Source organism: Macaca mulatta, chromosome 7 (assembly GCF_049350105.2).
Source record: "Macaca mulatta isolate MMU2019108-1 chromosome 7, T2T-MMU8v2.0, whole genome shotgun sequence".
NCBI classification, from domain to species: domain Eukaryota; kingdom Metazoa; phylum Chordata; class Mammalia; order Primates; family Cercopithecidae; genus Macaca; species Macaca mulatta.
Window position 1 is genome coordinate 163,226,579 of NC_133412.1, and position 13,281 is coordinate 163,239,859.

General features: G+C 42.3%; 1 protein-coding gene across 3 annotated transcripts in view; it reads left to right on the forward strand.

Annotated features, from left to right (window-relative positions):
* TDP1 (tyrosyl-DNA phosphodiesterase 1) overlaps positions 1 to 13,281 on the forward strand; it is a 92,955-nt gene that overhangs the window by 11,836 nt on the left and 67,838 nt on the right. For all 3 annotated transcript variants that reach the window (XM_028850203.2, XM_015144309.3, NM_001257779.1), the window contains 2 exon segments: positions 3,341 to 3,437; positions 7,943 to 7,977. In XM_028850203.2, coding sequence (XP_028706036.2) covers positions 3,341 to 3,437; positions 7,943 to 7,977 — 132 coding nt within the window.

The window sequence follows — 13,281 nt, forward strand, 5'->3', positions numbered from 1 at the left end:
ATCTATTTCATCCTACACATTGTTTTTACAGATTTTAGCATTTCCTCTGTGCTCTTTCAGGAAGTAGATAAGGACAGGCTTTAACTCAAATAACAGAACTTTATGTCCAGTCTTAATATGAAGGAAAATACCGTCTCCACATACCTTGTAGATCTGTGAACGTGCCAACATGCGGCCAGCGTGCCATGCTTTCTGTAGCACATCAATGCTGTTCTGTTTTGAGGATCCCTTTGTGTTTCTGAGATGAAGAAAGGAGGCTATACATATGGCCTTCCCTTATCTAGGCTCTGGAGGTGATGGATTTTTAGTTCTGCCTTCTGCCTGCACTTCATCAGCCTCATATTAGGCAATACAGACCAAATAGTGCATCACACAGTGAGGTGCCACCCTTCCCTGTTTCTAACACATTTACAGGACAGATTCCCATAACAGCAAGTAGAATGGAGGAAAACACACAAGAAAAAATGATTGTCAGGGTCCTCAAAATTCTTGGTACATTTAGGGCATCAGATTGTGGAAACCTTTGACATTAACAGTAGATAAAATACTGTTAAAATTTTTCAAGCAGCTTTGGCACTTGGGGCTTTTTTTGTTTTTTTTTTTTTTTTTTTTTTTTGACCTGTAACACACAGAATTAGTTTTAGCTGCATCTAAAAGAATACTCAAAATAACAGTGGCTTAAATAAGACAGAAATTGTTTCCAGCCTGATACTTTCAAATGGTAAACATTTATGGTCTGGATGGGGGCACTGGGGTTCTCAAAAACTTATCCACCTACCCTTTCTGTTCCACCATCCTGGTGTGCGACTTCAGTCTTCAGAGTCACCTCATGGCCCAGTATGGCAGCTAGAGCTCCAGCTTACTTGTCTATTCCAGGTAGCAGGAAGGGAAAAGGAGGAAAAGGACAAAAAGGCCCACATTCCAGCTATGCCCATCTGAGTAGCCTTCCTGGAAACCCCACACAACACCTGCATCTGTTTCATTGAGCAGAGCTCAGCTGCATGCTAACTAGCTCTAAAAGAGGCTAGAAATGTCTTTTAGCTTAGCTCACCTTGTCCTGAATTAGCCTTTTGTTAGGGAAGGAGGAGAGAATGGCTGTCTGGAGGCAACAAGCTATTTCTGTCTTGGCTCCTCCTGGCAGTAGTATCCTTGGGTGTCACGTTGGCATTTTCTGTTCTTCCTCCCTTTTCTTAAAGACCTTGAAATCAAATTGTCACCCCCTTAGAGTGTTGGCAAAGTGTAGACTACAGTTCCTTTGTTGTATCTGTTATGGGTTAAATTCTCCTGCCCCAAAAAAGATCTGTTGGAATCCTAAGCCCCAGTACCTCAGAATGTGATCTTATTTGGAGATAGAGCCTTTACAAAGGTAATCAAGATAAAATGAAGGCATTAGGAGAGACACTAATCCAGTATGACTGGCGTCCTTATAAAAAGAGAAATTTGAGTGGAGAGACAGAGATAAGACCATGTAAAGACACAGAACGCCATTTACAAGCCAAGCTCCCAGAAGCTGGGAGAGAGGCTTGGAACAGATGTGCCTCATACCTTAGGCACCAATCCTGCCAGCACCTTGATCTTGGACTTCTGGCCTCCAGACCTGTAAGACAATATATTTCTGTTGTCTAAGCCTCCCAGTTTGTGGTACTTTGTTTTGGAAGAGGCCCTGGCACACTAATACAGTACCCATTGGACTCTCAGTAACTAAAGGGGCAAAAGTGTCCTTCTCCCTGCATCCACTTATTGCCAAATGCATCTTGGGAAGGCTATTCCGAGCCTTAGAAGAACGAGGAGTGACCTAAATGGTAAGTTTAAGTAACATCCAGAATTTGTATGTAGAAAAATTCAGATCATAAGGATTTATACCTCAGTATGCTGTTCTTCAGGTGCCGTCTTTTTGTAATAAGTCGTAGAATCAATAAATTTGAAAGAATTGATAAGGACTTCAATTTCTATCAGTCATATTTAATCTTTTTTTATAAGATGACTTGATATAACATTTTTTACTTCTAGGTACTAGATGCACGAGTGTTTCTTATGTTATTCTCTGTTTTTCTTACCTAATTTCTAAAAATCACAGGTGCATATTTCATAGTTTTATTTTACCTGTCATGTTAGAATAAAGCTATTGAGCATGAGGTAGTGAGGCATTAGTACTGGAAGTGCATTTTCTATGATGTTTCTCTCTAGTTGATTGTTGTTCCTTTGTGAATGGTAGAGCATCATTCTGCAGTGTGATTGATAAATGTGGAAGTGGCTCAGTTGTTTATCTTGCTTGATTGCTTATATCCAATTTTTGTTGTGTTGGGAGAGCTTGTAGAAATATGCTTATTTCTAAGTATTATCTTGCTTTGAATTAATCAGAAAGATCAAGAATCCTTCAAAAGCCTTTTTAATGTATTCTTGAAGAGTGTTTTTATATTATATTTGTAATTCAAAAATACAGCATTTTCAACATAGCTTGGGCTCTGTTTCATAGGCATCTAACCACTCATTAGTGAAGCTGCGTCATGCTGTGGGCCTGGGCCTGGGCCTGTTCTCTGTTGTATCCTGGGTCAGTATATAGCACAGTACATAGCACACAGGAGGAGTTTGGTGAATATAGATGTGGTATGAAATGAATCCACTGTGTCGTCCAAAAGAAGAAAAAGAAAAAAGCACTATATTATATAATAATAATTATGTATCTTTAATTTATTTGGACTTAAATATTTTAACACAGAGCTACTTATGTGCCCTTTTCGGCCAAAGAAGATAATTATTCAAGGACTTTCTTGAGTCATTACCCCTCTGTATTACAACAGAGCTGCAGGATCAGGCCATGTAGCCCCATTATAAAGGTATCCGGTAAATGAACATTAGCTGATCACTGCTCTGTGTTAGCCCTGTCTTCACTCACTACAAAGACCAGAAACAAATATCGAGTGATAAGGAAGTTAGCATTCCTTAATGAGGCGAGTCCAGCTTCATGAATGGTGTATTTTTATTTATTTATTTATTTATTTATTTATTTATTTATTTTTGAGACAGAGTCTTGCTCTGACACCTAGTCTGGAGTGCAGTGGCTCAGTCTCAGCTCACTACAGCCCTCATCTCCCAGGTTCAAGCGATTCTCTTGCATCAGCCCCGGAGTAGCTGGGATTACAGGCATGTACAACCACGCCTGTCTAATTTTCATATTTTTAGTAGAGACGGGGTTTCACCGTGTTGGCCAGGCTCGTCTCGAATTCCTGAGCTCAGGTAGTCCACCTGCCTCAGCCTCCCAAAGAGCCGGGATTACAGGTGTGAGCCACCGTGCCCAGCCATGAATGATGTATATTAAATACTAATGCTCTCTTTTCAGGAAGAAGCCAATCCTGCTTGTGCATGGTGATAAGCGAGAGGCTAAGGCTCACCTCCATGCCCAGGCCAAGCCTTACGAGAACATCTCTCTCTGCCAGGTAAACCACTTACTGCCATTGAAGAGCATGCGTAGTCTGAGTTAGAAGGAAACTTAGACATTTAGTCCACCCTCCCACCTAGTACAGAAATCCTCTCTCCAGCATCAGTCATCAATAGATACTTGTCTAGCCTCAGCTTAAACACTTCCTGAGATAGAGCATCCCATTCGTAGTACTCCTCAGAGTTGGAAAGGTTTTTCTTTTTGTGGGCCTGAAGTCTTCCTCCTAATTTCTACTCATTGGTCTTAATTTTCCCCTTCTGGAGCCACACAAATAAGTAAGTCTTTCATCTTACACATGTCAGTGATTCATATATCTAAAGTGATCTGTCCTGTCTCCCTTAGTTTTCTCTCTCTGAGTCAAACATTCTCTTTCTTCAGTTTTACTCAGTGTACTATGAATTCTGAGTCTTCCTGCAACCTGCTAGTGCTCCACTGGTTGCATGTAGCTTGTCAGTATGCCTGTCGAAACCTGCGTTCCAACACTGAACAGGTCTTCTGGATGCAGTTCAGTGGCTGTGGGTTTCTTTTTGTGAGTATCCTGTGAGTGCAACTTAAAACTTGTAGTTTTTTGTGACACCTTATGTAACTTATATTAGCTGCCATTGACACTTCAACGGTAGTCCTTCAACCGTAATTCTTTTTTTTCACATCAGTTGCATGTAAGGTCTGAACAGGAGAGACCTATAGATTTAAAAAAGTGTTAGGAAACTATGTGAGTCGTATGCTGTGTATGATCTAAGTCCAATGTGGAGACATTAAATGGTCTTATAACAGGCGTATCCACTTGGTTTGCTAGGACCAAAGCAAAGCAGAAAAGAAAGCTATATTAGTTTGTTCTTGCACCGCTATGAAGACATACCTGAGACTGGGTAATTTATAAAGAAGAGGGGTTTAATGGCTCACGGTTCTGCAGGCTATACATGAAGCATGGCTGAGGTGGCCTCAGGAAACTTTCAGTTGTGACAGAAGGTAAAGAGGAAGCTGGCACATCTTACTTGTTCGGAGCAAGAGGGAAGAGAGAAGGGGGAAGAACTACATGCTTTTATCAAACAACCAGATATCACGAGAACTCACTGACTATCACGAGAATAGCAAGGAGGAAGTCCACCCCCATGATCCAGTCACCTCCTACCAGGCCCCTCCTCCAACATTGGGGATTATAATTTGAGATGGGATTTGGGTGGGGACACAGACCCAAACCATATCAAAGGCCAAAAAACGGTTATTGCCCAGTTTCTTTATATAGTCCCATAATTTTGTTCTAATACTTTGCAGTTAGCATACAGCGTGGCCAGTGAGTCTTGGACTTCCATTAGGACCCATTTATTTAGACTCATCATCCACAAAGATCTTCTATTACATGTGGCATTTTGAGCAAGAAACATGCAAAGTAGAAAGGAAAACAAGGAATACAGAAGAATTTCTCACATTTATGATAACTACTTTCTATAGAAATGGTGGTTATGAAGTAGCTGGTGTGATAGTCACCTTTTCCTATTTCTTTTGGCTGTATTAGTTCGTTATGAGAAAACACGAAAGATGCTTTTTATAGCCCTTTTCTTTCCTTATCGTTAGCTTAGTGAAATTGGCAAAAGATTTCTGCTCGTGAGTACAGAGACAGAGTGAATTACATACTTTTTGGATTTTTTTTTTCTCATTTTCCTTCTAGTGTCTTTTTTCCCCATCCACAAAGATGTAAGAATTCCAACTCACACTGTATCACTCTTTTTCCAACTATATGTGATATATTTGTATTTTTTTAAGATTAATACAGTACAGCAGCTCAATCTTGTCAGTTTTAAACATACCTCACAACATTTTCCTTATGATTTAACCCACTGCACTTTATGGAGCTGTCATTTTAAAATGCCTTCTGTCCAACATGGGCTCATCTCATGCCCACAGATGTGCCTTTGCCTAGCAGTTGCCAAAATTCCATTGTTTTGCTTCTATTTCCAGCAACATAAGAGGTTAGACAGCAGTAGGATCGCTCCCATCAAACCTTATAGTGGGCAGAAAGTAAACTGACACAGAAATTCTGAAAACCAGTGACTAAATGAATGGAAATAAAGTCTTTTTCAAATTATTACCTACCTGTACTCATTTAGGAGAGTGGTTCCTGTGCTTGATAGTGTGCTCCAGGCTGGCCACCAGAGGGCATAGTGAGCCGCTTCTTCCAAACCTCTTGGAAAGAGCTGTGAAGAAGCTCCCAACTCTAGGCTGACGTACAGGATTGTGTCCTTCTCCTGCTGTCTTGAAACACCTTTGTACCTTGTCTGTAAGATAAAGTATTTTTCTAGCAACATGGGTCATTTAAACTGAGACACATTAGTCGGTGGCTGCTGACACTCCCATTTTGCAAACGTGGGACCTAAGGGCAGACATTGAGACCTTGTGGTGGTCCGAGTCACACTGCCTGGGCTCAGTCCCGGCTCTGTGTGTGTGTATTAGTGTGCTTGGATGCTATAACGAAATTACCTGGGTGACTTTTCTTGGACTTGGGTCGCTGAAACAACAGGCACTTGTTTCTCACAGTTCTGGAAGGTGGGAATCCAGGATCAAGGTGCCAGTCAATTCAGTTCCAGGTGAGGGCTCTCTTGCCGGCTTACAGATGGCCACATTCTCACGGTGTCCTCATGAGAGAGAGGGAAGAAGGCAGATACACAGGCTGTCTGGCAGCTCTTTTATAAGGATAACAGTCCTGTTGGATCAGGATCATCAGGATCCCACCCTTATGACCTCATTTAACCTTAATTACCTCCATAAAGTCCCTCTCTCCAAATAGTCACATTGGAAGTTGGGGCTTCAACATAAGAATTTGGTGGGGGACACAAGTGTTTAGTCTGCAACACTTATTCTGGGCTTGTCACTGGCTTGTCACCTAATTTCTTTATCTTTGAAATTGATTGCTGATGCTGTTCATCCTAGAGTTTACTAAAGGACTTGATGCACTAGCCCAGAAACAGCACCCAGTAAACAATATCTGTTGAAGCTATTATCCTTGTTTTTTGTGCTTAGACTTACCCAGAAGCATGTAACTTGTAGCAGACTAAACAAAAGCCAGGTCTCTTCACCATTGTTCTTTCTCAGCTAAATATCATTTTATAGAGTGGCAGTCTTCCTTCTCATTTGGTAATTTTGAAGACATGAAATAGAGTTCCCTGCACTTTCTTCTGTGGCCAGAGTGCACAGATACATGCTGGTCTGTGAGCATCTCCACTCCAAATAGGGACTGTGTTGTAACTCACCTGTGTATGCCAGTTGCCCGTTACTGCCCCCAGCAAAGTTTCACCCACGTCGTGTGGTAAGGAGGCTGGGGTAGGTAGTGGGGAGAGGTTGCAGTAGTGATTGCTACGATTGTAGAGTGCCTACTGCATGCAGGACCCCGTTCCTCAGCATTTTACATGTGTGAGCTCATTCCTAACAACTCTGGATCTCAGAATGGTACCGTTTTAAAGAGGAGAAAGCTGAGGCATAGAGTTAGATGTATTTTCCAGGATCGTAGAAAGTTGTGAAGGCAGGATTTAAGCCCATGTACTGCATTCCTAATTGTGAAACTGTTACGGTTATTTAAACTCTTTCATAAGCTGCATCTTGTGACATATTCTGCTTAACGAAGATCTGGCATTAGTGGGTATCAGATAAAATGTTTTCTCTATACATACCCTCCATTAGTTTGTAAAGGTGTCATTTTATAACATGAAAATGGATTTCATATGTTTTTATTTTCAGCACTTGCTATGCTAATACAAGAACATTTCTATTTTAATTTGACATCCTAAGTCTTTATGTTGCCACCACTTTCAGTGTTTTTTTTTTTTGGAGACAGAGTCTCGCTCTGTCACCCAGGCTGGAGTGCAGTGGCACGATCTCAGCTCACTGCAAGCTACGCATCTGGGGTTCACAACATTCTCCTGCCTCAGCCTCCTGAGTAGCTGGGACTACAGGCGCCCGCCACCACGCCTGGCTAATTTTTTTGTATTTTTAGTAGAGACGGGGTTTCACCGCTTTAGCCAAGATGGTCTCGATCTCCTGACCTCGTGATGCGCCCACCTTGGCCTCCCAGAGTGCTGGGATTACAGGCATGAGCCACTGTGCCCAGCCTTCAGTGTTTCTTTTCAATATTCTCTGAAAACTGTACCATTAATTTCTGTATAAGCCAAATATCTAAAACTTTGCATAGAGTCTCACTTGTTTTACTAGTTTTTGGTCAACTACAGAAATTAAGCTTCTCAGTCCTAATTACTGTAATTAAAAATGTAGTGTATATTGAATCATTCTGGGTAACAAAATTTATGTCTTGTTTGTTTGTTTGTTTGTTTTAATGAGCATCCCCAGATGCTATTATAAAAGCTGTCTTGTTATTCAACGGCTTGTCCAGTAGAGGTCAGTAGAAATAGTTTAAAAAAAAAAAGGTTGGCCTGATTGCTTTCTAATGTAATTTCCAGTAGATATGGATATTAGTGAGTTGTTTTTAAATAAATGACTTCTTTTTCATCCTAGGCAAAGTTGGATATTGCATTTGGAACACACCACACGTAAGCAATTTTATGAAATAGGGGAACCCCTCAAGCATTGTCATTTGTCCATTACACGGTTATTCTTAGGAAAGACTGAGCATGGTAGGCCCACCTCGGATCTAGCACAGTGATGCTTAGCTGAGCCTGGGAGAGCTATTCTTTTATTTAATGCTCTTATAAAAATTATTTGGTCTGTCCTTTTAATTTTCTAGATCAGGAAACTGAGGCCCAGGTTTAGGTATGTGATTCTTCCTTGGGCCAGTAGTGCAGACAGGAATAGAACCTATTTATTCTAACTTTAATTTATATATATATGTGTGTGTGTATGTGTGTATATATATATTTTCAAGATGTGGTTTCACTCTGTTGCCCAGACTGGAGTGCAGTGGCATGATCACAGCTCACTGCAGCCTCCAACTCCTGAGCCTAAGCAATCCTCCCACCTCAGCCTCCCGAGTAGCTGGGACAATAGGCACACGCCATCATGCCCAGCTAATTTTTTTATAGAGACAGGGGTCTCACTTTGTGACCCAGGCTGATCTTGAACTCCTGGGCTCAAACAGACCTCCTGCCTTAGCCTCTCAAAGTGCTAGGGTTACAGGCATGAGTCCCTGTGCTGGCATTAACTTTAGCTTTAAATTTGTTCTTGTATGCTCATTGCTAAAATTTACCTTATTGTTTCCTTTGGTCCATTCACTACCACCCCCTAGCCCCTACACACATACTTTTCAGGTTAAACTCAACAGAGCTTTTTTTTTGGCGGGGGGGCAACAGAGCGAGACTGTCTCAAAAAAAAACTTTTGTTTTTAAATAAGCAACCAGAAGTATTGTGTTGCCCAGCCTGGAGTGCAGTGGCACAATTTCGGCTCACTGCGACCTCCACCTCCTGGGTTCAAATGATTCTCCTGCCTCAGCCTCCCAAGTAGCTGGGGTTACAGGCCACTTCCACCACACCTGGCTAACTTTTCTATTTTTATTAGAGACTGGGTTTCACCATGTTGGCCAGGCTGGTCTCAAACTCCTGACCTCAGGTGATCCACCGTCCTCTGCCTCCCAAAGCGTTGGGATTACAGGCGTGAGCTACCATGCCTGGCCAAGAGCTCTTAATTCAGAGTTTAAAATGCCTAGGAGGCTGGGCGCTGTGGCTCATGCCTATAATCCCAGCACTTTGGGAGGCCAAGGCAGGTGGATTATTTGAGATCAGGAGTTCGAGACCAATCTGGCCAACATGGTGAAACCCCATCTCTACTAAAAATACAAAAATTAGCTGGGCAATAGTGGGACGTGCCTATAATCCCAGCTACACAGGAGGCTGAGGCAGGAGGATCACTTGAGCCTGCAAGGCGGAGGTTGTGGTGAGCCAAGATCATGCCAGTGCACACCAGTCTGGGCGACAGAGTGAGACCCTGTCTCAAAAACAAACAAAAAATGCCATTGGAAAGTAATTACAATTGAACTTTTCCCAATTAAGTATCTGTAGTTTACACTTTGTTGAAATGACAGTATTTTGTAGAAGATTGAGCTCGTGTCTGGAAATTATTTCTAGTTGCTTATTTAAAAAAAAATTTTTTTGGGGGCGGAGCAAGATGGCCGAATAGGAACAGCTCCAGTCTCCAACTCCCAGCGCGAGAGACACAGAAGACCGGTGATTTCTGCATTTTCAACTGAGGTACTGGGTTCATCTCACTGGGGAGTGCCGGACGATCGGTGCTGGTCAGCTGCTGCAGCCCGACCAGGGAGAGCTGAAGCAGGGCGAGGCATTGCCTCACCTGGGAAGCGCAAGGGGGAAGGGAATCCCTTTTCCTAGCCAGGGGAACTGAGACACACAACACCTGGAAAATCGGGTAACTCCCACCCCAATACTGCGCTTTAAGCAAACAGGCACACCAGGAGATCATATCCCACACCTGGCCGGGAGGGTCCCACACCCACGGAGCCTCCCTCATTGCTAGTACAGCAGTCTGTGATCTACCGGCAAGGCAGTAGCGAGGCTGGGGGTGGGGCGCCCGCCATTGCTGAGGCTTAAGTAGGTAAACAAAGCTGCTGGGAAGCTCGAACTGGGTGGAGCTCACAGCAGCTCAAGGAAACCTGCCTGTCTCTGTAGACTCCACCTCTGGGGACAGGGCACAGTAAACAATAACAAACTCAGCCGAAACCTCTGCAGACGCAAACGACTCTGTCTGACAGCTTTGAAGAGAGCAGTGGATCTCCCAACACGGAGGTTGAGTTCTGAGAAGGGACAGACTCCCTGCTCAAGTGGGTCCCTGACCCCTGAGTAGCCTAACTGGGAGACATCCCCCACTAGGGGCAGTCTGACACCCCACACCTCACAGGGTGGAGTACACCCCTGAGAGGAAGCTTCCAAAGCAAGAATCAGACAGGTACACTCGCTGTTCAGAAATATTCTATCTTCTGCAGCCTCTGCTGCTGATACCCAGGCAAACAGGGTCTGGAGTGGACCTCAAGCAATCTCCAACAGACCTACAGCTGAGGGTCCTGACTGTTAGAAGGAAAACTATCAAACAGGAAGGACACCTACACCAAAACCCCATCAGTACATCACCATCATCAAAGACCAGAGGCAGATAAAACCACAAAGATGGGGAAAAAGCAGGGCAGAAAAGATGGAAATTCCAAAAATAAGAGCGCATCTCCCCCGGCAAAGGAGCGCAGCTCATCGCCAGCAACGGATCAAAGCTGGATGGAGAATGACTTTGACGAGATGAGAGAAGAAGGCTTCAGTCCATCAAATTTCTCAGAGCTGAAGGAGGAATTGCGTACCCAGCGCAAAGAAACTAAAAATCTTGAAAAAAAAGTGGAAGAATTGATGGCTAGAGTAATTAATGCAGAGAAGGTCATAAACGAAATGAAAGAGATGAAAACCATGACACGAGAAATACGTGACAAATGCACAAGCTTCAGTAACCGACTCGATCAACTGGAAGAAAGAGTATCTGCGATTGAGGATCAAATGAATGAAATGAAGCGAGAAGAGAAACCAAAAGAAAAAAGAAGAAAAAGAAATGAACAAAGCCTGCAAGAAGTATGGGATTATGTAAAAAGACCAAATCTACGTCTGATTGGGGTGCCTGAAAGTGAGGGGGAAAATGGAACCAAGTTGGAAAACACTCTTCAGGATATCATCCAGGAGAACTTCCCCAACCTAGTAGGGCAGGCCAACATTCAAATCCAGGAAATACAGAGAACGCCACAAAGATACTCCTCGAGAAGAGCAACTCCAAGACACATAATTGCCAGATTCACCAAAGTTGAAATGAAGGAAAAAATCTTAAGGGCAGCCAGAGAGAAAGGTCGGGTTACCCACAAAGGGAAGCCCATCAGACTAACAGCAGATCTCTCGGCAGAAACTCTACAAGCCAGAAGAGAGTGGGGGCCAATATTCAACATTCTTAAAGAAAAGAATTTTAAACCCAGAATTTCATATCCAGCCAAACTAAGTTTCATAAGTGAAGGAGAAATAAAATCCTTTACAGATAAGCAAATGCTTAGAGATTTTGTCACCACTAGGCCTGCCTTACAAGAGACCCTGAAGGAAGCACTAAACATGGAAAGGAACAACCGGTACCAGCCATTGCAAAAACATGCCAAAATGTAAAGACCATCGAGGCTAGGAAGAAACTGCATCAACTAACGAGCAAAATAACCAGTTAATATCATAATGGCAGGATCAAGTTCACACATAACAATCTTAACCTTAAATGTAAATGGACTAAATGCTCCAATTAAAAGACACAGACTGGCAAACTGGATAAAGAGTCAAGACCCATCAGTCTGCTGTATTCAGGAGACCCATCTCACACGCAGAGACATACATAGGCTCAAAATAAAGGGATGGAGGAAGATTTACCAAGCAAATGGAGAACAAAAAAAAGCGGGGGTTGCAATACTAGTCTCTGATAAAACAGACTTTAAACCATCAAAGATCAAAAGAGACAAAGAAGGCCATTACATAATGGTAAAGGGATCAATTCAACAGGAAGAGCTAACTATCCTAAATATATATGCACCCAATACAGGAGCACCCAGATTCATAAAGCAAGTCCTTAGAGACTTACAAAGAGACTTAGACTCCCATACAATAATAATGGGAGACTTCAACATTCCACTGTCAACATTAGACAGATCAACGAGACAGAAAGTTAACAAGGATATCCAGGAATTGAACTCATCTCTGCAGCAAGCAGACCTAATAGACATCTATAGAACTCTCCACCCCAAATCAACAGAATATACATTCTTCTCAGCACCACATCGTACTTACTCCAAAATTGACCACGTAATTGGAAGTAAAGCACTCCTCGGCAAATGTACAAGAACAGAAATTATAACAAACTGTCTCTCAGACCACAGTGCAATCAAACTAGAACTCAGGACTAAGAAACTCAATCAAAACCGCTCAACTACATGGAAACTGAACAACCTGCTCCTGAATGACTACTGGGTACATAACGAAATGAAGGCAGAAATAAAGATGTTCTTTGAAACCAATGAGAACAAAGATACAACATACCAGAATCTCTGGGACACATTTAAAGCAGTGTGTAGAGGGAAATTTATAGCACTAAATGCCCACAAGAGAAAGCAGGAAAGATCTAAAATTGACACTCTAACATCGCAATTAAAAGAACTAGAGAAGCAAGAGCAAACACATTCGAAAGCTAGCAGAAGGCAAGAAATAACTAAGATCAGAGCAGAACTGAAGGAGATAGAGACACAAAAAACTCTCCAAAAAATCAATGAATCCAGGAGTTGGTTTTTTGAAAAGATCAACAAAATTGACAGACCACTAGCAAGACTAATAAAGAAGAAAAGAGAGAAGAATCAAATAGACGCAATAAAAAATGATAAAGGGGATATCACCACCGACCCCACAGAAATACAAACTACCATCAGAGAATACTATAAACACCGCTACGCAAATAAACTGGAAAATCTAGAAGAAATGGATAATTTCCTGGACACTTACACTCTTCCAAGACTAAACCAGGAAGAAGTTGAATCCCTGAATAGACCAATAGCAGGCTCTGAAATTGAGGCAATATTTAATAGCCTACCAACCAAAAAAAGTCCAGGACCAGATGGATTCACAGCTGAATTCTACCAGAGGTACAAGGAGGAGTTGGTACCATTCCTTCTGAAACTATTCCAATCAATAGAAAAAGAGGGAATCCTCCCTAACTCATTTTATGAGGCCAACATCATCCTGATACCAAAGCCTGGCAGAGACGCAACAAAAAAAGAGAATTTTAGACCAATATCCCTGATGAACATCGATGCAAAAATCCTCAATAAAATACTGGC